Source organism: Bombina bombina, chromosome 2 (assembly GCF_027579735.1).
Source record: "Bombina bombina isolate aBomBom1 chromosome 2, aBomBom1.pri, whole genome shotgun sequence".
Lineage (NCBI taxonomy): Eukaryota > Metazoa > Chordata > Amphibia > Anura > Bombinatoridae > Bombina > Bombina bombina.
Window position 1 is genome coordinate 1012376165 of NC_069500.1, and position 25132 is coordinate 1012401296.

Sequence of the window (25132 nt, forward strand, 5' to 3'; positions counted from 1 at the left end):
TGAGACCCAACCAAGCCCAAAGGGGAATACGATACCAAATGACGCCTTCAGAAAGTCTTTTCTATGTATCAGAGCTCCTCACACATGCATCTGCATGTCATGCTTCCCAAAAACAAGTGAGCAATAGAGGCGCGAAAATGAGACTCTGCCTATGATTAGGGAAAGCCCCTAGAGAATAAGGTGTCCAATACAGTGCCTGCCGGTTATTTTACATAATTCCCAAGATAAAATAATTCCTCAAGGCTATGGAGTATAAAATATGCTTATATATAAATCGATTTAGCCCAGAAAATGTCTACAGTCTTAAAAGCCCTTGTGAAGGCCTTTTTTTTTTTCTTTCTGTAATAAAAATGGCTTACCGGATCCCATAGGGAAAATGACAGCTTCCAGCATTACATCGTCTTGTTAGAATGTGTCATACCTCAAGCAGCAAAAGTCTGCTCACTGTTCCCCCAACTGAAGTTAATTCCTCTCAACAGTCCTGTGTGGAAACAGCCATCGATTTTAGTAACGGTTGCTAAAATCATTTTCCTCTTACAAACAGAAATCTTCATCTCTTTTCTGTTTCAGAGTAAATAGTACATACCAGCACTATTTTAAAATAACAAACTCTTGATTGAATAATAAAAACTACAGTTAAACACTAAAAAACTCTAAGCCATCTCCGTGGAGATGTTGCCTGTACAACGGCAAAGAGAATGACTGGGGAAGGCGGAGCCTATGAGGGATCATGTGACCAGCTTTGCTGGGCTCTTTGCCATTTCCTGTTGGGGAGGAGAATATCCCACAAGTAAGGATGACGCCGTGGACCGGACACACCTATGTTGGAGAAAGAAAGATTTTGGGTTTAGTGGCCCTTTAAGTTTCATCACTTAAAGGATATAATAAAAGATCTTAAAACATGGGAAAATGTAAGTCTTAGCATCTCTGGGAGAATTCATCTTATTAAGATGTCTATTTTACCAAAACGTATATATCCCATTCATATGCTACCATTGAGAATTACAGATAGAGATACTAAGCAGTTAAATTTATATTTTAAAAGATTTATATGGAAGAAAAATAAATTGAAAATTAGTGTATCTAAACTTCAGATGCCTGTTAACAAAGGAGGGTTGGGACTCCCTAATATGAATATTACAGCTGGGCAGCACAATGATGAGATAAAAAATTAGAAAATAAATGGCACTGAAAAGTGGCTTTACATTGCGGTCAATGGGAACTGTGTGTTCCCAGTAAATATTTATATATATACTTATATACATATATATCTATGTGCTAATATGAGTATATACAGATATTAACACATACATATATATGTATATAATCATATATATTTATATTTGCTGCCATGGCTGTGCTACTTACCCCCTTTACTGCAGTAGGTTCTGATGCCGTCTCTGATGGCATCAGAACGAGGCACCCATTGGAGCCTACGGAAGTGCACTCTCATGCTTCCTAGCAATGTGAACGTGAGCTCACATTCGAATTGCGCTTAATTTGTAATACCAGCACACATTAGTGTGTGCTGGTATTACTCACTGGAGCTATAATATCTCTTGCGAGCAAGTGATATTTAGCTCTCCAATTGTAATCTAGCTCTTAAGGTCTACCAAATTCCATTAATTAATATGAACACATTTTTGTATGAGGCCTTACCATACTTATTCCCTTTTCTTTAGTATTGAAGCCATCACCATTTATACCCCACAGTCTACTTAAAAATGTTCAATATTCTTTTTTATTTATTACCTTGACCATTTATGGAGTTATAAATATTGGTTGTCTATTGATATACTAATTCAGCATAGTATAGTACACGTTATAGAGAATCTAACTGCAATTCCTCTGAGATGAGGTATCCAACACCAGTGTTGTGATAGAGATCTTGTGTCTGCCAAAATCTTGCCAACCATTAGATCCCATTGCAGCAATGTTGTAACCATGAATCTAAACAGGTTGCAGTTAACGATTTGCATTATATTTAGGAGTTGGAATTAGGGATCGAGGTAGTGTTAGAGTTTGCACTGCAACAAACCTGCTACAGTAACATTGCTACAGCTATACCCCCTGTATCATGTGAAAGCCATCAGTCAATCCCAAAATTAATATACGTATAAATTGTGCCATTTTGTGCATGTTCAGTAGGAGCTGGTGCGTCATATAGTGTGCATATAAAAAGAATCTGCACGTTTTGATAATGGATGTATAATGGAAAGTTTTATGTTTTAAATGGCATGCTTTATCTGAATCATGAAACTTTAATTTTTACTTTAGTGGCCCTTTAAATAAATATGTTCTCCATATCTATTCAGTAAACTTTAGTGAAGTTTCACACATAAAAATGATTTTCTTTCTATATTGAAAGGAACTTGAAAGCCACATTTTCTTTGATTCAGAGCGTACAATAAAAAATAAAAATAAAAAAAAATGGACTTCTATGATTGCATTTACTTTGTTCTCTTGGTATTCTTAGAAGAAGACCATACCTAGACAGGCAAGGGTTTGGAGCTCTATATGGCAACAGTTTTGCATCCATGCATGTTATACACTTTTCATCACAAGATGAAAGTAATGATGTAAAACTGTTGCCATATAGTGCACCACATATGAACATGCTCCTAAGCCTACCTAGGTATGCACTTCAATAAAGGACACCAAAGGAACAAAGCAAATTTGGAAAGTTTTTTAAAAATGGTACTCTATATTTGAATTGTCATTTAAAAAAGAGGTAGAGTTTTATGTCCCTTTAACCCATTGGGGATGAATTGTCAAGCTCTGAAAGGAGCTTGTTGCCCCTGTTTCCGTGCAAGCCTTAAGTCTCGTCGGAAACAGCAGTTATGAAGCAGCGGTCTAAAGACCGCTGCTCCATAACTTGTCCGCCTGCTCTGAGGCTGTGGACATCAATCCGTCCGATTCTATAAGATCGGGCTGATTGGCACCCTCTGCTAGCCGCAAATCTGCAGGGGGCGGGAATGCACAAGCAGTTCACAATAACTGCTTGTGCAATGATAAATGCAGACAGCATATGCTGTCTTCATTTATCGATGTGTGGCGGACATGATACTCTACATCGTATCATGTCCATCCGCACTTTAATAAATCGGCCCCACTATCTGTACTGGCTTGAATTGAAAAAAAAATGGTCATGCCTGTCAGATGCCAGCAGGGAGGTAACACAGTGGCTCTATAATAATTTAACTTCCAAAAATGGGACTAGTACAATGTACAGCAAGTATTTAATACTCTATGAAACTAAATCAGGGTATAGCCTGTACCACTATAATACTATTTAAAATGTGTTTAGATATTTTACATACATCGTTTAATAGAATATCTCACCTGTGTCACCCCAGCCTGTGATATAACAGTTTTGGGCAGTTTTCTGTGGCCTTTCCCTTCTTAGTGGTAAACAGGCTGGTAAAACATGGCTGCTGAAACGCACACATTGCTCTGATAACCCATGTAGCTTGATTAGAGCAATATCATAGTCACTGCCATCAGGTCTGTAGTCTTTATGTATTATAATTTGCTGGACTGCAATATCCTCTTCATATTCTTCTGGAACAAGTGTATGATAGTCCCCAACTCGTATCACATAATTACGAGTATTGTTACCATATCTAAAAAAGGAGATGATTAATTATAACATGGACATTTATATATATAACAACATTAAATCACAATTTATGGTAAAAATACAGTGATTTGGACCCATATAAAAAGATAGATAGATAGCTAGATAGATGCTTAAGGCCTGATATTCAAAAGCTCTCCACTCAGGCAAGATAATCTAAGACATTTTGTCAGTATGGAGAGGTTCCTAAAAAAATGTTAGAAACACAAATTTAATTTGAAAGATATTTATCTCACTATGTAGGGTTCTTGCTGGGAAGGAGAAATGCCTACATTACAAAATAAGGTCTAAAATAAATCAGAAAGTATTTGCTTGATTTCTCTCCATGATGAAAGCGAGTTTTTGAATATGAGGCCTTTATTCCTTTGCGATGTAATGCATTTGCAAGCAACATTGTTATACTGTAATTTTCAGGATTTATATCTCAAGATAATTCTACCTTTTGTATAGTCATATGAAAGAAATGTTTTTCACTCCCACCCATGTCTCCCACTTGCACATAATCATACATTTCCAGTTTGACTCACGTTAAACTTAAATAACTTTACTTAACTTTTTTTTTCCAGAAAAAAATAAAAATAAAAATAACTGCTGCCCTTATATATATATATATATATATATATATATATATATATATATATATATATATACCAGAAGTCCCACTTTTACTGGGATTGTCCCGGTTTGGAGGCGCTGTCCCAGTGTCCCACCCAGTTGTTCATTCTGTCCAAGTAGGGTTGCCACCTCCAGGTTTCAAATCATGTGTCTGGGTTTCAGACCACCTGAAATCCAGACACATTATTCAAAATGACTGGACTGTGGCTCTCCAGCATAGTTGGATGCTGGTACTTTACATACAGCCCTGCTTAGCTTAACGTTTGTGTCCTTCAAAGTTTACATTTAGTAAAACAGGCTGAGTGAGCAGCGTAGGGTTTTTTTTAATTTTGTAGTACTACTTGGTTTATTTTTCTAAGAATTTAACACCCCACTGACCCCTGGTGACATTGCCGGTAATACACCTTTAGGGGAATCATATGGGTATGACAAAGAAGTACAGACAGGCAGGATTTTTCGCCTGGATCTTGCTTTACTTCATGCAAGATAGCATTTTGGCTATAATCTTTCTGCATTATGGTATAGAGTAGCCTCTTAAACAGCTTTAGCAGGTACTTGTTTCTTTTTTACTTTCATTCAATGTAGTATTTATGCCTTATCAGTATTTGTGAAAATTTTAATACACTGCAGATATTAAATTGTGAAATAGATAATTATGAAAGTGATAATTATGCTTGATGTTTGGCATTATTTAGAATCTGAGATTTTGATTAATGATTTATTTGCCATGACAACGTAATGGTGCCTTTTTCACTAGGGGGTGGTGCTATGGTCTATTTAAACTGTGTGATTCACTTGTTTGACTGAGGAAGGGTAGCGTATCCACGAAACATTACACACATAAAAGCTACTACTTTAAAAAGACTGGTAATTGCCACGCCCCCTTGAAAATGCTCCTGACCACACCTCCACTGGCACTGCACCAGGTGGTCCCAGTTTCACCTCTAAAAATTATGGTAAGTATATATATATATATATATATATATATATACATATATATATATACAGGGAGTGCAGAATTATTAGGCAAGTTGTATTTTTGAGGATTAATTTTATTATTGAACAACAACCATGTTCTCAATGAACCCAAAAAACTCATTAATATCAAAGCTGAATAGTTTTGGAAGTAGTTTTTAGTTTGTTTTTAGTTATAGCTATTTTAGGGGGATATCTGTGTGTGCAGGTGACTATTACTGTGCATAATTATTAGGCAACTTAACAAAAAACAAATATATACCCATTTCAATTATTTATTTTTAACAGTGAAACCAATATAACATCTCAACATTCACAAATATACATTTCTGACATTCAAAAACAAAACAAAAACAAATCAGTGACCAATATAGCCACCTTTCTTTGCAAGGACACTCAAAAGCCTGCCATCCATGGATTCAGTAAGTGTTTTGATCTGTTCACCATCAACATTGCGTGCAGCAGCAACCACAGCCTCCCAGACACTGTTCAGAGAGGTGTACTGTTTTCCCTCCTTGTAAATCTCACATTTGATGATGGACCACAGGTTCTCAATGGGGTTCAGATCAGGTGAACAAGGAGGCCATGTCATTAGATTTTCTTCTTTTATACCCTTTCTTGCCAGCCACGCTGTGGAGTACTTGGACGCGTGTGATGGAGCATTGTCCTGCATGAAAATCATGTTTTTCTTGAAGGATGCAGCCTTCTTCCTGTACCACTGCTTGAAGAAGGTGTCTTCCAGAAACTGTCAGTAGGACTGGGAGTTGAGCTTGACTCCATCCCCTCAACCCGAAAAGGCCCCACAAGCTCATCTTTGATGATACCAGCCCAAACCAGTACTCCACCTCCACCTTGCTGGCGTCTGAGTCGGACTGGAGCTCTCTGCCCTTTACCAATCCAGCCACGGGCCCATCCATCTGGCCCATCAAGACTCACTCTCATTTCATCAGTCCATAAAACCTTAGAAAAATCAGTCTTGAGATATTTCTTGGCCCAGTCTTGACGTTTCAGCTTGTGTGTCTTGTTCAGTGGTGGTCGTCTTTCAGCCTTTCTTACCTTGGCCATGTCTCTGAGTATTGCACACCTTGTGCTTTTGGGCACTCCAGTGATGTTGCAGCTCTGCAATATGTCCAAACTGGTGGCAAGTGGCATCTTGGCAGCTGCACGCTTGACTTTTTTCAGTTCATGGGCAGTTATTTTGCGCCTTGGTTTTTCCACACGCTTCTTGCGACCCTGTTGACTATTTTGAATGAAACGCTTGATTGTTCGATGATCACGCTTCAGAAGCTTTGCAATTTTAAGAGTGCTGCATCCCTCTGCAAGATATCTCACTATTTTTGACTTTTCTGAGCCTGTCAAGTCCTTCTTTTGACCCATTTTGCCAAAGGAAAGGAAGTTGCCTAATAATTATGCACACCTGATATAGGGTGTTGATGTCATTAGACCACACCCCTTCTCATTACAGAGATGCACATCTTCCTAATATGCTTAATAAATAAAAAACAGATATTAAATTGTGAAATAGATAATTATGAAAGTGATAATTATGCTTGATGTTTGGCATTATTTAGAATCTGAGATTTTGATTAATGATTTATTTGCCATGACAACGTAATGGTGCCTTTTTCACTAGGGGGTGGTGCTATGGTCTATTTAAACTGTGTGATTCACTTGTTTGACTGAGGAAGGGTAGCGTATCCACGAAACATTACACACATAAAAGCTACTACTTTAAAAAGACTGGTAATTGCCACGCCCCCTTGAAAATGCTCCTGACCACACCTCCACTGGCACTGCACCAGGTGGTCCCAGTTTCACCTCTAAAAATTATGGTAAGTATATATATATATACATATATATATATATACAGGGAGTGCAGAATTATTAGGCAAGTTGTATTTTTGAGGATTAATTTTATTATTGAACAACAACCATGTTCTCAATGAACCCAAAAAACTCATTAATATCAAAGTTGAATAGTTTTGGAAGTAGTTTTTAGTTTGTTTTTAGTTATAGCTATTTTAGGGGGATATCTGTGTGTGCAGGTGACTATTACTGTGCATAATTATTAGGCAACTTAACAAAAAACAAATATATACCCATTTCAATTATTTATTTTTAACAGTGAAACCAATATAACATCTCAACATTCACAAATATACATTTCTGACATTCAAAAACAAAACAAAAACAAATCAGTGACCAATATAGCCACCTTTCTTTGCAAGGACACTCAAAAGCCTGCCATCCATGGATTCAGTAAGTGTTTTGATCTGTTCACCATCAACATTGCGTGCAGCAGCAACCACAGCCTCCCAGACACTGTTCAGAGAGGTGTACTGTTTTCCCTCCTTGTAAATCTCACATTTGATGATGGACCACAGGTTCTCAATGGGGTTCAGATCAGGTGAACAAGGAGGCCATGTCATTAGATTTTCTTCTTTTATACCCTTTCTTGCCAGCCACGCTGTGGAGTACTTGGACGCGTGTGATGGAGCATTGTCCTGCATGAAAATCATGTTTTTCTTGAAGGATGCAGCCTTCTTCCTGTACCACTGCTTGAAGAAGGTGTCTTCCAGAAACTGGCAGTAGGACTGGGAGTTGAGCTTGACTCCATCCCCTCAACCCGAAAAGGCCCCACAAGCTCATCTTTGATGATACCAGCCCAAACCAGTACTCCACCTCCACCTTGCTGGCGTCTGAGTCGGACTGGAGCTCTCTGCCCTTTACCAATCCAGCCACGGGCCCATCCATCTGGCCCATCAAGACTCACTCTCATTTCATCAGTCCATAAAACCTTAGAAAAATCAGTCTTGAGATATTTCTTGGCCCAGTCTTGACGTTTCAGCTTGTGTGTCTTGTTCAGTGGTGGTCGTCTTTCAGCCTTTCTTACCTTGGCCATGTCTCTGAGTATTGCACACCTTGTGCTTTTGGGCACTCCAGTGATGTTGCAGCTCTGCAATATGTCCAAACTGGTGGCAAGTGGCATCTTGGCAGCTGCACGCTTGACTTTTTTCAGTTCATGGGCAGTTATTTTGCGCCTTGGTTTTTCCACACGCTTCTTGCGACCCTGTTGACTATTTTGAATGAAACGCTTGATTGTTCGATGATCACGCTTCAGAAGCTTTGCAATTTTAAGAGTGCTGCATCCCTCTGCAAGATATCTCACTATTTTTGACTTTTCTGAGCCTGTCAAGTCCTTCTTTTGACCCATTTTGCCAAAGGAAAGGAAGTTGCCTAATAATTATGCACACCTGATATAGGGTGTTGATGTCATTAGACCACACCCCTTCTCATTACAGAGATGCACATCTTCCTAATATGCTTAATAAATAAAAAACAGCATAATTTCTTTAATAGGTCATTATAGTCAAAGAAATTACATGATCTCATCCATTAGAGCACTTCATTTTCAGAGCATCAACCCTAGACTGCTAGTCCCACATATGACTGGTGAGACTAGCACTGCCGATTAGGGGGTCGATACGATAAAAATTGTCACCCGCAAAAGCTGGCAACGCCAATATTTGCGCGGGTTTGGTATCCTATATACGGCGTAACCTAGAAGTTACGCACGTATATTTCTGCCGTCGCCCGTAGTTTTTTGGGCCATAGGCAGGTATACCAAACCCGCGCAGTTTGGTATCCAATATACAGCGTAAGGACTTACGTGGCGAAAATGGAGAAATCTTACTCCATTTTCACCTTGCCACAAAAAGCAGCCGTAAGAAGCCTTACGCTGACTATTGGAGCCCCGTAACTCTCTTAACTAGCTGCTAAATAAACCTAACACCTAACGCATGCGCAATGTCTATCTAACTGTCAACCGCGGTCTGCTAAATAAAACCTAACACCTAACGCATGCGCAATGTCTATCTACCTGTCAACCGCAATCCCTAATAAAGTATTTAACCCCTAAACTGCCGCCATCTACATAAACTAACCCCCTACTGTGAGCCCCTAAAACCGCCGCCATCTACCTGATCTATCCCCTAATCTGACCCCTTACACCGCCGCCAGCTATATTAATATTATTAACCCCTAATCTAATATCCATAAAGTAATAAACTCTATTACCAGCCCTTAAAAGGGCCTTTTGCGGGGCTTTGCCCCAAAGTTAACAGCTTTTTTGCCCTATAACCTGCCCTACCTACACCGCCGCACCTATATTAATGGTATTAACCCCTAATATAAGCCCCTTACACCGCTGCCATCTATATTAAAATTATTAACCCCTAATTTAATCTACCTACCCTGCCGCCAGCTATAATATCTATGTTAACCCTAAGTATATTATAGTTAATATAGTTATTACATTATATATATTAACTATATTAACCCTAATTATATTAGGGTTAAGATAGTTAATATAGTTACTATAGTATTTATATTAACTATATTAACTCTATCTAACCCTAACACCCCTAACTAAATTCTTATTAAATAAATCTAATTTATATTATAAACTAAAATATTCCTATTTAAATCTAAATACTTACCTATAAAATAAACACTAAGATAGCTACAATATAATTAATAATTACATTGTAGCTATGTTAGGGTTTATATTTATTTTACAGGTAAATTGTTAATTATTTTAACTAGGTATAATAGCTATTAAATAGTTATTACCTATTTAATAGCTACCTAGTTAAAATAATTACCCAATTACCTGTAAAATAAATCCTAACCTAAGTTACAAATACACCTACACTATCAATAAATTAAATAAACTACAAATATCTATCTAAAAATACAATTAAACTAAACTAAACTAAATTACAAAAAAAACAAAACACTAAGGCCTAGATTTGGAGTTCGGCGGTAAAAGGGCTGTTAACGCTCCGCGGGCTTTTTTCTGGCCGCACCATAAAATTAACTCTGGTATCGAGAGTTCAAACAAATGCTGCGTTAGGCTCCAAAAAAGGAGCGTAGAGAATTTTTACCGCAAATGCAACTCTCGATACCAGAGTTGCTTACGGACGCGGCCGGCCTCAAAAACGTGCTCGTGCACGATTCTCCCATAGGAAACAATGGGGCTGTTTGAGCTGAAAAAAAACCTAACACCTGCAAAAAAGCAGCGTTCAGCTCCTAACGCAGCCCCATTGTTTCCTATGGGGAAACACTTCCTACGTCTGCACCTAACACCCTAACATGTACCCCGAGTCTAAACACCCCTACCCTTACACTTATTAACCCCTAATCTGCCGCCCCCGCTATCGCTGACCCCTGCATATTTTTTTTAACCCCTAATCTGCCGCTCCGTAAACCGCCGCAACCTACGTTCTCCCTATGTACCCCTAATCTGCTACCCCTAACACCGCCGACCCCTATATTATATTTATTAACCCCTAACCTGCCCCCCACAACGTCGCCGACACCTGCCTACACTTATTAACCCCTAATCTGCCGAGCGGACCTGAGCGCTACTATAATAAAGTTATTAACCCCTAATCCGCCTCACTAACCCTATCATAAATAGTATTAACCCCTAATCTGCCCTCCCTAACATCGCCGACACCTACCTTCAATTATTAACCCCTAATCTTCCGATCGGAGCTCACCGCTATTCTAATAAATGGATTAACCCCTAAAGCTAAGTCTAACCCTAACACTAACACCCCCCTAAGTTAAATATAATATTTATCTAACGAAATAAATTAACTCTTATTAAATAACTTATTCCTATTTAAAGCTAAATACTTACCTGTAAAATAAATCCTAATATAGCTACAATATAAATTATAATTATATTATAGCTATTTTAGGATTAATATTTATTTTACAGGCAACTTTGTAATTATTTTAACCAGGTACAATAGCTATTAAATAGTTAAGAACTATTTAATAGTTACCTAGTTAAAATAATAACAAATTTACCTGTAAAATAAATCCTAACCTAAGTTATAATTAAACCTAACACTACCCTATCAATAAAATAATTAAATAAACTACCTACAATTAAACCTAACACTACACTATCAATAAATTAATTAAACACAATTCCTACAAATAAATACAATTAAATAAACTAGCTAAAGTACAAAAAATAAAAAAGAACTAAGTTACAGAAAATAAAAAAATATTTACAAACATAAGAAAAATATTACAACAATTTTAAACTAATTACACCTACTCTAAGCCCCCTAATAAAATAACAAAGCCCCCCAAAATAAAAAATTCCCTACCCTATTCTAAATTAAAAAAGTTACAAGCTCTTTTACCTTACCAGCCCTGAACAGGGCCCTTTGCGGGGCATGCCCCAAGAATTTCAGCTCTTTTGCCTGTAAAAAAAAACATACAATACCCCCCCCCCAACATTACAACCCACCACCCACATACCCCTAATCTAACCCAAACCCCCCTTAAATAAACCTAACACTAAGCCCCTGAAGATCTTCCTACCTTGTCTTCACCATCCAGGTATCACCGATCCGTCCTGGCTCCAAGATCTTCATCCAACCCAAGCGGGGGTTGGCGAACCATAATCCGGTCCAGAAGAGGCTCCAAAGTCTTCCTCCTATCCGGCAAGAAGAGGACATCCGGACCGGCAAACATCTTCTCCAAGCGGCATCTTTGATCTTCTTCCATCCGGAGCGAAGCGGCAGGATCCTGAAGACATCCAGCGCGGAACATCCATCCGGACCGACGACTGAACGACGAATGACTGTTCCTTTAAGGGACGTCATCCAAGATGGCGTCCCTCGAATTCCGATTGGCTGATAGGATTCTATCAGCCAATCGGAATTAAGGTAGGAATTTTCTGATTGGCTGATGGAATCAGCCAATCAGAATCTAGTTCAATCCGATTGGCCGATCCAATCAGCCAATCAGATTGAGCTCGCATTCTATTGGCTGATCGGAACAGCCAATAGAATGCGAGCTCAATCTGATTGGCTGATTGGATCAGCCAATCGGATTGAACTTGATTCTGATTGGCTGATTCCATCAGCCAATCAGAAAATTCCTACCTTAATTCCGATTGGCTTATAGAATCCTATCAGCCAATCGGAATTCGAGGGACGCCATCTTGGATGACGTGCCTTAAAGGAACAGTCATTCGTCGTTCAGTCGTCGGTCCGGATGGATGTTCCGCGCTGGATGTCTTCAGGATCCTGCCGCTTCGCTCCGGATGGAAGAAGATCGAAGATGCCGCTTGGAGAAGATGTTTGCCGGTCCGGATGTCCTCTTCTTGCCGGATAGGAGGAAGACTTTGGAGCCTCTTCTGGACCGGATTATGGATCGCCAACCCCCGCTTGGGTTGGATGAAGATCTTGGAGCCAGGACGGATCGGTGATACCTGGATGGTGAAGACAAGGTAGGAAGATCTTCAGGGGCTTAGTGTTAGGTTTATTTAAGGGGGGTTTGGGTTAGATTAGGGGTATGTGGGTGGTGGGTTGTAATGTTGGGGGGGGGGGTATTGTATGTTTTTTTTACAGGCAAAAGAGCTGAAATTCTTGGGGCATGCCCCGCAAAGGGCCCTGTTCAGGGCTGGTAAGGTAAAAGAGCTTGTAACTTTTTTAATTTAGAATAGGGTAGGGAATTTTTTATTTTGGGGGGCTTTGTTATTTTATTAGGGGGCTTAGAGTAGGTGTAATTAGTTTAAAATTGTTGTAATATTTTTCTTATGTTTGTAAATATTTTTTTATTTTCTGTAACTTAGTTCTTTTTTATTTTTTGTACTTTAGCTAGTTTATTTAATTGTATTTATTTGTAGGAATTGTGTTTAATTTATTTATTGATAGTGTAGTGTTAGGTTAATTGTAGGTAGTTTATTTAATTATTTTATTGATAGGGTAGTGTTAGGTTTAATTATATCTTAGGTTAGGATTTATTTTACAGGTAAATTTGTTATTATTTTAACTAGGTAACTATTAAATAGTTCTTAACTATTTAATAGTTATTGTACCTGGTTAAAATAATTACAAAGTTGCCTGTAAAATAAATATTAATCCTAAAATAGCTATAATATAATTATAATTTATATTGTAGCTATATTAGGATTTATTTTACAGGTAAGTATTTAGCTTTAAATAGGAATAATTTATTTAATAAGAGTTAATTTATTTCGTTAGATGTAAATTATATTTAACTTAGGGGGGTGTTAGTGTTAGGGTTAGACTTAGCTTTAGGGGTTAATACATTTATTAGAATAGCGGTGAGGTCCGCTCGGCAGATTAGGGGTTAATAAGTGTAGGCAGGTGGAGGCGACGTTGAGGGGGACAGATTAGGGGTTAATAAATATAATATAGGGGTCGGCGGTGTTAGGGGTAGCAGATTAGGGGTACATAGGGATAACGTAGGTGGCGGCGCTTTGCGGTCGGAAGATTAGGGGTTAATTATTTTAAGTAGCTGGCGGCGACGTTGTGGGGGGCAGGTTAGGGGTTAATAAATGTAATACAGGGGTCGGCGGGGTTAGGGGCAGCAGATTAGGGGTACATAAGTATAACGTAGGTGGCGGTCGGCAGATTAGGGGTTAAAAATTTTAATCGAGTGGCGGCGATGTGGGGGGAGCTCGGTTTAGGGGTACATAGGTAGTTTATGGGTGTTAGTGTACTTTAGGGTACAGTAGTTAAGAGCTTTATGAACCGGCGTTAGCCAGAAAGCTCTTAACTCCTGCTATTTTCAGGCGGCTGGAATCTTGTCGTTAGAGCTCTAACGCTCACTTCAGAAACGACTCTAAATACCAGCGTTAGAAAGATCCCATTGAAAAGATAGGCTACGCAAATGGCGTAGGGGGATCTGCGGTATGGAAAAGTCGCGGCTGAAAAGTGAGCGTTAGACCCTTTAATCACTGACTCCAAATACCAGCGGGCGGCCAAAACCAGCGTTAGGAGCCTCTAACGCTGGTTTTGACGGCTACCGCCGAACTCCAAATCTAGGCCTAAATTACAAAAAAATAAAAAAAAGATTACAAGATTTTTAAGCTAAGTACACCTATTCTAAGCCCCCTAATAAAATAATAAAGCCCCCCAAAATAAAAAAAATTCCATACCCTATTCTAAATTAAAAAAAGTTCAAAGCTCTTTTACCTTACCAGCCCTTAAAAGGGCCTTTTGTGGGGGCATGCCCCAAAGAAAACTGCTCTTTTGCCTGAAAAAAATCAAAACACAATACCACCCCCCAACATTACAACCCACCACCCACATACCCCTAATCTAACCCAAACCCCCCTTAAATAAACCTAACACTACCCCCCTGAAGATCTCCCTACCTTTTCTTCACCACACCGGGCCGAACTCCTCATCCGATCCGGGCGATGTCTTTATCCAAGCGGCAGCAAAGTCTTCTTCTATCCGGCAGCATCTTCCATCAAACGGCATCTTCAATCTTCAATCGTCGCTCCTCCGACGCAGAGCATCCACCCCGGCCGACGACTGAACGAGGAATGAGGTACCTTTAAATTACGTCATCCAAGATGGCGTCCGTCGAATTCCGATTGGCTGATAGGATTCTATCAGCCAATCGGAATTAAGGTAGAAAAATCTGATTGGCTGATTGTTGAATCAGCCAATCAGATTCAAGTTCTGATGCTCCGCGTCGGAGGAGCGACGAATGAAGATTGAAGATGCCGTTTGATGGAAGATGCTGCCGGATAGAAGAAGACTTTGCTGCCGCTTGGATAAAGACATCGCCCGGATCGGATGAGGAGTTCGGCCCGGTGTGGTGAAGACAAGGTAGGGAGATCTTCAGGGGGGTAGTGTTAGGTTTATTTAAGGGGGTTTTGGGTTAGATTAGGGGTATGTGGGTTGTAATGTTGGGGGGTGGTATTGTGGGGGGTTTTTCAGTCAAAAGAGCAGTTTTCTTTGGGGCATGACCCCACAAAAGGCCCTTTTAAGGGCTGGTAAGGTAAAAGAGCTTTGAACTTTTTTTAATTTAGAATAGGGTAGGGAATTTTTTTTATTTTGGGGGGCTTTATTATTTTATTAGGGGGCTTAGAATAGGTGTAATTAGCTTAAAAATCTTGTAATCTTTTTTTATTTTTTGTAATTTAGTGTTTGGTTTTTTTGTAATTTAGTTTAGTTTATTTAATTGTATTTTTAGATAGATATTTGTAGTTTATTTAATTTATTGATAGTGTAGGTGTATTTGTAACTTAGGTTAGGATTTATTTTACAGGTAATTGGGTAATTATTTTAACTAGGTAGCTATTAAATAGTTAATAACTATTTAATAGCTATTATACCTAGTTAAAATAATTAACAATTTACCTGTAAAATAAATATAAACCCTAACATAGCTACAATGTAATTATTAATTATATTGTAGCTATCTTAGGGTTTATTTTATAGGTAAGTATTTAGTTTTAAATAGGAATATTTTAATTAATAATATTAATATTAGATTTATTTTAATAAGAGTTTAGTTAGGATGTTAGAGTTAGATAGGGTTATTATACTTAATATATATATATAATATAATAACGATATTAACTATATTAACCCTAATATAATTAGGGTTAATATAGTTAATATATATAATATAATAACTATATTAACTATATTAACCCTAATATAGCTGGTGGCTGTGTAGGGGGATTAGATTAGGGGTTAATACATTTATTATCGGTGGCTGCGGTGTAGAGGGATGTAGATTGTAGGCAAAAGAGCAGTTTACTTTGTGACAAAGCCCCGCCAAAAGCCCTTTTAAGGGCTGGCAAAAGAGCTGAATTCTTTGGGGCATGCCCCACAAAAAGCCCTTTTAAGGGCTGGCAAAAGAGCTGTTACTTTGGGGCAATGCCATGCAAAAAGCCCTTTTCAGGGCTATTTGTAGGGTTAGACTTAGGTTTAGTGGTAGGGATAGTTTTGTATTTTAGGGGTTAAATAATTTAATATAGATGGCGGCGGGGTAGGGGGATTAGATTAGGGGTTAATAATTTTAAAATAGATAGCGGCGGGGTAGGGGCTCACTTTAGGGGGTAGGTAAGGTAGATGGCGGCGGTGTTAGGGGCTCACTTTAGGGGGTTATAGATTTAATATAGCTGGCGGCGGTTTAGGGGTTAATAACTTTATTAGGTAGCGTCAGGCTCCGGGAGCGGCGGTTTAGGGGTTAATACATATTTTATTGTTAGGATAGTGAGGGGGGATAGCGGATAGAGGGTTAGACGTGTCGGGCTATGTTAGGGAGGCGTGTTAGACAGTGCAGGTGATTTAGACTTTAGTCAGGTTTTGTAGGCGCCGGCAGTTTCTAACGTGCCGTAAGTCACTGGCGACGCCAGAAATTTGTACTTGCGCAGATTTCTGGACATCGCTGGTTTATCTGACTTACAGCACTTTAGCATCTGACGGCGCCGTATATGGGATAGCTCGAGTTGCGAGCTGAAACTGCGGGCGACGCGGGTTCCCTCGCTTGCGCCGCAAACTACGCCGTTTATCGGATTGCGCCCTAGATCAGCACTCTGGACCAGAAGTACTCTGCAAGTACCAAGCAGTATTTCTACTGTGTGTTTAACCCCTTTGCACTGGTTAAACACACAGTAGTCTAGGTTCCATAGTCTTACAATTACATGCTCTAAAGGAATACAGCATTTAATTTTTTTTCTAAAATGGCCCTTTAATAACGTAAAAATTAACTCATTTACTTCATATTTCCATTCTTTGAAGTAACTTCTGATCCTAAAAAAAACTACAAACATTTAGCCAAATCTATTCAACCCATGTTACAGCTAATTGAAAAAAAAAACTGTATTTATCATATAATATTTGCCCCCCCCCCCCTATATAATATTATTAGGGATTTACTGGTGAGTTTGATGAATATATTTAACACATTTAAGTGTTTCTAGTTGCTTGACATTCTCCCCTGTTTTTTTAGACTTGCTGAAATAAGCATATAGGGTTTTTAATCACTGGAGAGCACTGTTTCCCTATGAATGAACTGATAAAGTTAAAATCTGTAGTTACCAATAAGTAAGTGAAAGCAAAGTAAAGCAAGTAACCCACGCGGTCAGAGTGTCTTTGAAATTTCCTCATGTAAGGATTATTTAGGTAAGAGATCTCTATAATGGAATTCAAACTGCTTCCTGTTACTAGAATAGATTTTCCTCCGTGTCTGACATTTCAGACTTAGTGACATTACATAAGAGAGTGGGAATGAAGTGGAATATATCATTCTGCATACCAAGCAAAAGCATGTGTACAACAGCGTTGTCAATTTCTTACAGAGTATATAATATTTCATATTAATCATTATGAACATAGATTTATGCAACTCAATTTGAAAGAGAACAAGAGAAATACATGGATATGCAATATTATAATTACGTTTTTTCAGCATATGAAATTTTGATATAGTTCTCTGCTAGACAACTCATTAACTCACTGGGTTGTGCTATTAACTAGTTCTTTATGTATTGTTGGCTGGTATTGTGCACAAAATAACACAAAATAAGATTCTAGAAAGCAAAATTAAAGGGACAATATGCTGTAAAATTAGTTTCCTCTTATTGTGTTCCAAATTACTTTTTATACTCACTGCAGAATATTAAATGTATAGGCATGTGGTCCTTTGTGTTTATTTTTGTATTTGTTTTTCCTCATTAAAACCTATTGTTCTCAAGGGCATGTCCATTTTAATGGGCTGGCCATGCAGAAAGAGCAGACCTAGTCATGTTATCTATTTTGATACACAGAGTATCATAGTTACATATTGAAATGCTAATTAAGGTTGGGATAGTTCAATTAGCAAAACTAGCTATTTCAAATAAAAATATTTCTCTTTACAACCCCTCACTGGGAGGTTAATTATGCTGTTATTTTCATTGCTGTTGTAAGTTCTCTTTCTACTTGTCTAACTATACCTTTAGTGTAGCCTTCTCTGGGGCATCCTCTGCCCCATTACCCCTTTCTGTTGGGGTACCGCAAGGCTCTGTCCTCGGTCCCCTTCTCTTCTCAATCTACACATCATCATTAGGTTCCTTAATAAAGTCCCATGGGTTTCAATATCATCTGTATGCCGATAACACCCAAATCTACCTCTCTGCACCAGACCTAGCTCCCATTTCTCTATAACTGTCGATAACTCCATCATTACCCCTACCCCACATGCCTGATGTCTTAAGGTCACACTTGACTCAGATCTTTCTTTCACTCCTCACATTCAGTCCTTGGCTAAATCCTGCCGCTTCCACCTTAAAAACATCTCTAAAATTAGACATATCCTTACACAAGACACAACTAAGATTTTAATCCACTCTCTCATCCTTTCCCGCCTCGACTACTGCAACTCCATCCTCTCTGGTCTCCTTAGCTGCCACCTAGCTCGTTTACAATCCATAATGAATGCCTCTGCCAGGCTCATCTTCCTTACACGTAGCTCTTCATCTGCTGCATCTCTCTGCCAATCCTTTCACTGTCTTGCCTCCAGGATTAAACACAAAATTCTGACTCTGACATACAAAGCCCTCAAGTGCACTGCTCCCCTCTATGAGGCCAATTTACCAAATGTCTGTCGGACGTGATCCGGCAGTGCAGATCAGGTCCGACAGACATTGCTGAATGAGGAGAGCAATACGCTCTCCGTATTCAGCATTGCACCAGCAGCTCTTGTGAGCTGCTGGTGCAACACCACCCCCTGCAGACTCACGGACAATCAGCCACCAGCAGGGGTGTCAATCAACCCGATCATACTCAATCAGATTGAATTCTGACGATGTCTGTCCGCCTGCTCAGAGCAGGTGGACAGGGTTATGGAGCAGCGGTCTTTATACCGCTGCTTCATAACTGCTGTTTCTGGCGATTCTGCAGGCTCGCCAGAAACACAGGGCCTCAAGCTCCATTCGGAGCTTGATAGATATGCCCCACTATCTCAGACCTTTTCTCCAGATACTCTCCCTCCCATCCCCTTCGCTCTGCTCATGATCTCCTTGTCATGTCTATTTTCTCAGATAACCTCTTATGACCATCTATACACCTTTAAAGGGGTGGTACCTATTATCATCATGTCAGTATAAAGTTCACTCCTCCGCTTTACTCAGTGCTTAGTATTGATGCGTATTCTGTATGTATTACTTCCACTGAGCTCTGCTGTTTGATCTGAATAATTATCTGCAACCTCTGCACTCCGCAAACTGTTACCTACCTTCAGACCGGGAACCTGAACCGAAAGGAAACAGCTGTTGTGACGTCACACACCAACTCTCAGACTCCGATTCAGCTTACCGGTAAGACTGCAGCCTCACTCCGGATCAGTTAGGACTTACTCTTTCAAGGTATGATAACGAGGACTTATGCTTTATTGTCTATTATAAGGTGTAACTTAAGTAAACCTCTGCAGTACCCCAAGTGGCCACCTGTACCGCAATAGAGGCCAACATAGTAGCGCCTAATATTAAGGGAGTGAATGTGCTTCTCATGTTAAACTACGTAATTAACATACCTCTGCCTGAGAGACAAGAAGCAGGAGCACTACCACAAAACCACACTATGTATATATGTACTATAACAACGTATAACTAGTATTCCATATCTACATCCTAAGTAAAGACTGTCTATTCCTTTCAGGTATACACAGAATCTAAAAGCATAACATTTCCAGTTTATGACACTCCTACTCTCTTGTTACCTCCTCACATTCCTGTTTACAGGACCTGCAGACTGGCTCTCATCTTGTGGAACTCTCTGCCTATTTATAAATAAAATGTGTATTACAATTAACAATTTATTACACAAAATTACAACAATAAATATAAAAATTACAACAATATATATATAAAAAAATCCAGAATTCATAAATTAAAACATTCAAACAAAAGGCATAGTTCATGTAATGCAATACTGTCAGGGTATATGTGAATAACATGAAGTTGACTACAGATGTACCACATGAATTGATGTTTCATTTTGGTTAATATAAAATTTGACATAAATTGTGTGGGCTATGGAGAGAGTCCATTTGTCTCACTATCCGATTCCAGATCTATCTATGGCTGTATCTTCAGAGGTAATCTGGACGGCATATCTCCTTTGCGGTGTAGAGATAGTAGAGGTTTGTACCAGACTATTAAGCTTTCTAGAGTATGCTACGGCTGAACTATGGCAAAGTACACTTCTTCCCTTACTCCAACAGGACCCAGACGTCAGAGATATGTGTTTTGTGGCAGTCCTCTCACCACTGTAGCTGCCGCTTTTCTGTTAAAACAAGAATTCCCTGTTAGATATCACCATGCCTCTAATCACTTGAGCCTGCTTTGACACCTCCTTGCAAAAAACAGACCAGATCACTGCTACGGAGTCTTGCTGTATCAATGGTGAATAATAGCTTAAGCTGGGTAACTGACTTAGCTGGGGTAGATAGTGCTCCAGTGAACTCCGGGCATCTTTAATCTCATCTTCCCCAGCCAGGCTCTGAGTGTCCGCTACTATGTCGCTAGGTTCCACCAGAGTATCCGAGTTCAACCTAGGTCCGGCGCCATCTTGGAATGTATACTGTATAGACGGCTGCATAAACCATTGCCGGGTTAATGTAATCATGTCAGAGAAGTGTCTCTGTATAATTTCGGATATCTCCACCTCGAGTGTTTCCATCTTTCAATAAAGATTGCAAGAATCGCCAGTTTATTGATCTCAATGTCCAGGAAAGTGCTATATTATCAGCTGTGGCCCATAGACTTGAGGTTACCATGTGGTGTAGTCGTACAACACGGGCTAAAATCACATTTCTAAGTTTGTCCCACTATTTCTTTTGGGGGCCTAAGTCATCTATAGACCTTCAGTGATTATTAATTGTTCGCCAGCATAGGTAAAAACCTAGTTGAATCAGAGAAGGCTATTGTCAATTGCGGAGCTCCCCAAAGATGCGACTTGTCAGTTCGGCTACTTGCTCCGCCCCCCCGTGTTTATAAATTTTAATTGTTTCTTATATGCATTTTATTGGGGGTTTATTTTATTGAATAATTATTAAATATATTGTATTATAACCCGGCTATATACTGACAATACAATATACACGAAACAAAGTTAGAACAATAATAACAATATTTTCAGCACGAGAAGTGCTTATACAACTAGAACAAATAGTCTTTAAGCAGTTTGAGAAAACAGAATCTAATCCAGAATCCAAAATCAGTTGTGTCTAAAGAGAAAGAAAGAGACAAATGGTCCCGTTACAGGAGGTAAGATGTTAAAGGATATTGTTAAAGGTCTTTAGACACAACTGATTTTGGATTCACTGGGATTCTGGATTAGATTCAGTTTTCTCAAACTGCTTGAAGATTATTTGTTCTAGATGTATAAGGAGTTCTCGTGCTAAAAATATTGTTATTATTGTTGTAAATTTGTTTTGTGTATATTGTATTGTATTATATGAACTATGCCCTTTGTTTGAATGTTTTAATTTATGAATTCCGGAATTTATTATATATATTGTTGTATTTTTTATATTTAGTGTTGTCATTTTGAGTAATAAATTGTTCATTTTAATACACATATTTTATTTGTAAATATATGAATATTTATTCAACAAATTTCTACCAAATTAACGGCTAGATTTAGAGTTTGGCAGTAGCCGTCAAAACCAGCGTTAGAGGCTCCTAACGCTGGTTTTTACCGCCCGCTGGTATTTGGAGTCAGTCAGGAAAGGGTCTAACGCTCACTTTCCAGCCGCGACTTTTCCATACCGCAGATCCCCTTACGTCAATTGCGTATCCTATCTTTTCAATGGGATCTTTCTAACGCCGGTATTTAGAGTCGTGGCTGAAGTGAACGTTAGAAATCTAACGACAAAACTCCAGCCGCAGAAAAAAAACAGGAGTTAAGAGCTTTCTGGGCCAACGCCGGTTCATAAAGCTCTTAACTACTGTGCTCTAAAGTACACTAAGGCCCCTAACACCGCCTACCCCTATATTATATTTATTAACCCCTAATCTGCCGCCCCCAACGTCGCCTCCACCTACCTACAATTATTAACCCCTAATCTGCCGACTGTACCTCACCGCCACTATAATAAATGTATTAACCCCTAATCCGCCTCACTCCCGCCTCAATAACCCTATAATAAATAGTATTAACCCCTAATCTGCCCTCCCTAACATCGCCGACACCTAACTTCAAGTATTAACCCCTAATCTGCCGACCGGACCTCACCGCTACTCTAATAAATTTATTAACCCCTAAAGCTAAGTCTAACCCTAACACCCCCCTAAGTTAAATATAATTTAAATCTAACGAAATAAACTAACTCTTATTAAATAAATTATTCCTATTTAAAGCTAAATACTTACCTGTAAAATAAACCCTAATATAGCTACAATATAAATAATAATTATATTGTAGCTATTTTAGGATTTATATTTATTTTACAGGCAACTTTGTATTTATTTTAACCAGGTACAATAGCTATTAAAAGGTTAATAACTATTTAATAGCTACCTAGTTAAAATAATTACAAAATTACCTGTAAAATAAATCCTAACCTAAGTTACAATTAAACCTAACCCTACACTATCAATAAATTAATTAAATAAAATACCTACAATTATCTACAATTAAACCTAACACTACACTATCAATAAATAAATTAAATTAAATACCTACAAATAAATACAATTAAATAAACTAACTAAAGTACAAAAATTAAAAAAGCTAAGTTACAAAAAAAAAAAAAAAAAATTACAAACATAATAAAAATATTACAACAATTTTAAGCTAATTACACCTACTCTAAGCCCCCTAATAAAATAACAAAGCCCCCCAAAATAAAATAAATGCCCTACCCTATTCTAAAATTAAAATAGAAAAGCTCTTTTACCTTACCAGCCCTTAAAAGGGCCTTTTGTGGGGCATACCCCAAAGAATTCAGCTCTTTTGCCTGTAAAAAAAAAACATACAATACCCCCCCCCAACATTACAACCCAGGGGTACATAGGGATAATGTAGGTTGCGGCGGTGTACGGAGCGGCAGATTAGGGGTTAATAATATGCAGGGGTCAGCGATAGGGGGGGGGCAGATTAGGGGTTAATAAGTGTAAGGTTAGGGGTGTTTAGACTCGGGGTACATGTTAGGGTGTTAGGTGCAGACTTAGGAAGTGTTTCCCCATAGGAAACAATGGAGCTGCGTTAGGAGCTTAACGCTGCTTTTTTGCAGGTGTTAGGTTTTTTTTTCAGCTCAAACAGCCCCATTGTTTCCTATGGGGGAATCGTTCACGAGCACGTTTTTGAAGCTGGCCGCGTCCGTAAGCACCGCTGGTATCGAGAGTTGCAGTGGCGGTAAATTATGCTCTACGCTCCTTTTTTGGAGCCTAACGCACTGAAAACGCAGCCATTCTGTGAACTCTAAATACCAGCGGTATTTATAAGGTGCGGGGAAAAAAAAGCATGCGTTAGCTACGCGGGTCATTACCGACAAAACTCTAAATCTAGCCGTAAGTGATCCTACAAACTATAGCCTATAGAAAATTACACTGTTTAGCAAGCTACCCATAGGCGATTTAATACATCTCCTATTATGGTTACCAGCGCTCCTTTTTTGGTGTTTAAATCTATGGAGCAATACATTAACGTGGTTGTGATATTCAAAATTTGGCTTATAGCTCACTTTAGCAGATGTTTTAAAATCAGGTTGGGAATCTAAGCGATATTTTACAAGGACTTTAACTGATCACTTCCAATAAAGATGCTCTGTAGCTTACTTTTTAATGTAGCCGTGTCATTCTAACACCCTGCACTTCTGCCACTCACTTTAAAAACTCATATTTTTTGTGAACTAATGGTTTGTATTGTTTTCCTATCGGCACTCTAGCCATACATCACTTTTTTGATTGGAAAACAATTCAAATTGTTAGTTCCCAAAAAATATGAATTTTGAATTGCAGGCTGGAGTGTGGGGCATTAGAATGGCATGGCTAGGTTAAAAAGTAAGTTAAAGCACATCTTTATCTGAAGTGTTCAATTAAAGTGCATCTAAAATATTGCTCAGTTTACTTCACTTTACATCACTTTAAAAAGGAGAAATTGAATACACATATAACAACATACAATTATAATGGAGAATGTGTATGGATAGATATTAATATTTTGTAAACTACATTAATTACTCTATAGGTCACATAAATGTTTTGTATTACTGAGGGAAATAGGTCTAATAGAATTCATGATGAATATGAAAGAGATAGCCAAGGTAGAAACCATTAAGACATAATATCACATTCTATTTCCTCTTAAACTGAGAAATAATGGTTCAAACATTTAAACTATGCATAAGATTATTCTTGTAAACCAACTTCTTTGTATCTGTAATTTTGGTCTATTTGTATGCTGAAACTTAAATTGAAAAAATAATTACTTGCTAAATTACAGAGGCTAAAAGCATTAAAAAAAAGCTCTGAAAGAAAATAGATTTAGGGTATTACACTAAATTATGATAAAGTATGATTAATTTACTTTGTAAAGCATGTAATATGATTGTATTCATATTTCTTTTAAAAACCAGAAAATAAATGTAATAACTGAAAATCAGTTTGTCCCTTCAGGTATATATTAAGTTATGACATCTATTTAAATCTTTTGAATGATCTACGTGCAGTGCTTTGCACAGGTTTTGTCCATTACAGTCCTTTGGAAAATCCAATTATTGTGTGGTTTTCATGGCTTTGTGCCAACCTTTTGAAAGACAATTTGACAATATTCCAATAACTAAAAAATACTCTCAAACCAATTTTCACTTGATTTTTTTATTGTTTTCCAACATGCTTGACTGCTTCCAAGTATTTTTTTTTATTTTTTATTTGTCTATTAACATGGGCATCAATGGAGGGAGAGAGAGGCGGGTAAAGGGGGTCATTTGCCTCCCACTTTGGTTTTTCCCCAATTGAATGTCTGTTTTTTTTTTTCTTTTTAATCCTCCAGAATGGAGTTCCATTTTAGAAGCACAGTATTCTAAAATTTATAGTTCTCTGTTTCACTCTTAGGA

General features: G+C 38.3%; 1 protein-coding gene across 3 annotated transcripts in view; it reads right to left on the reverse strand.

Annotated features, from left to right (window-relative positions):
- The window catches only part of PRSS12 (serine protease 12), a 504723-nt gene that overhangs the window by 18487 nt on the left and 461104 nt on the right, over window positions 1-25132 (reverse strand). For all 3 annotated transcript variants that reach the window (XM_053703591.1, XM_053703592.1, XM_053703590.1), the window contains one exon: window positions 3343-3623. In XM_053703591.1, the coding sequence (XP_053559566.1) occupies window positions 3343-3623 (281 nt within the window). The remainder of the gene's footprint in view (window positions 1-3342; window positions 3624-25132) is intronic.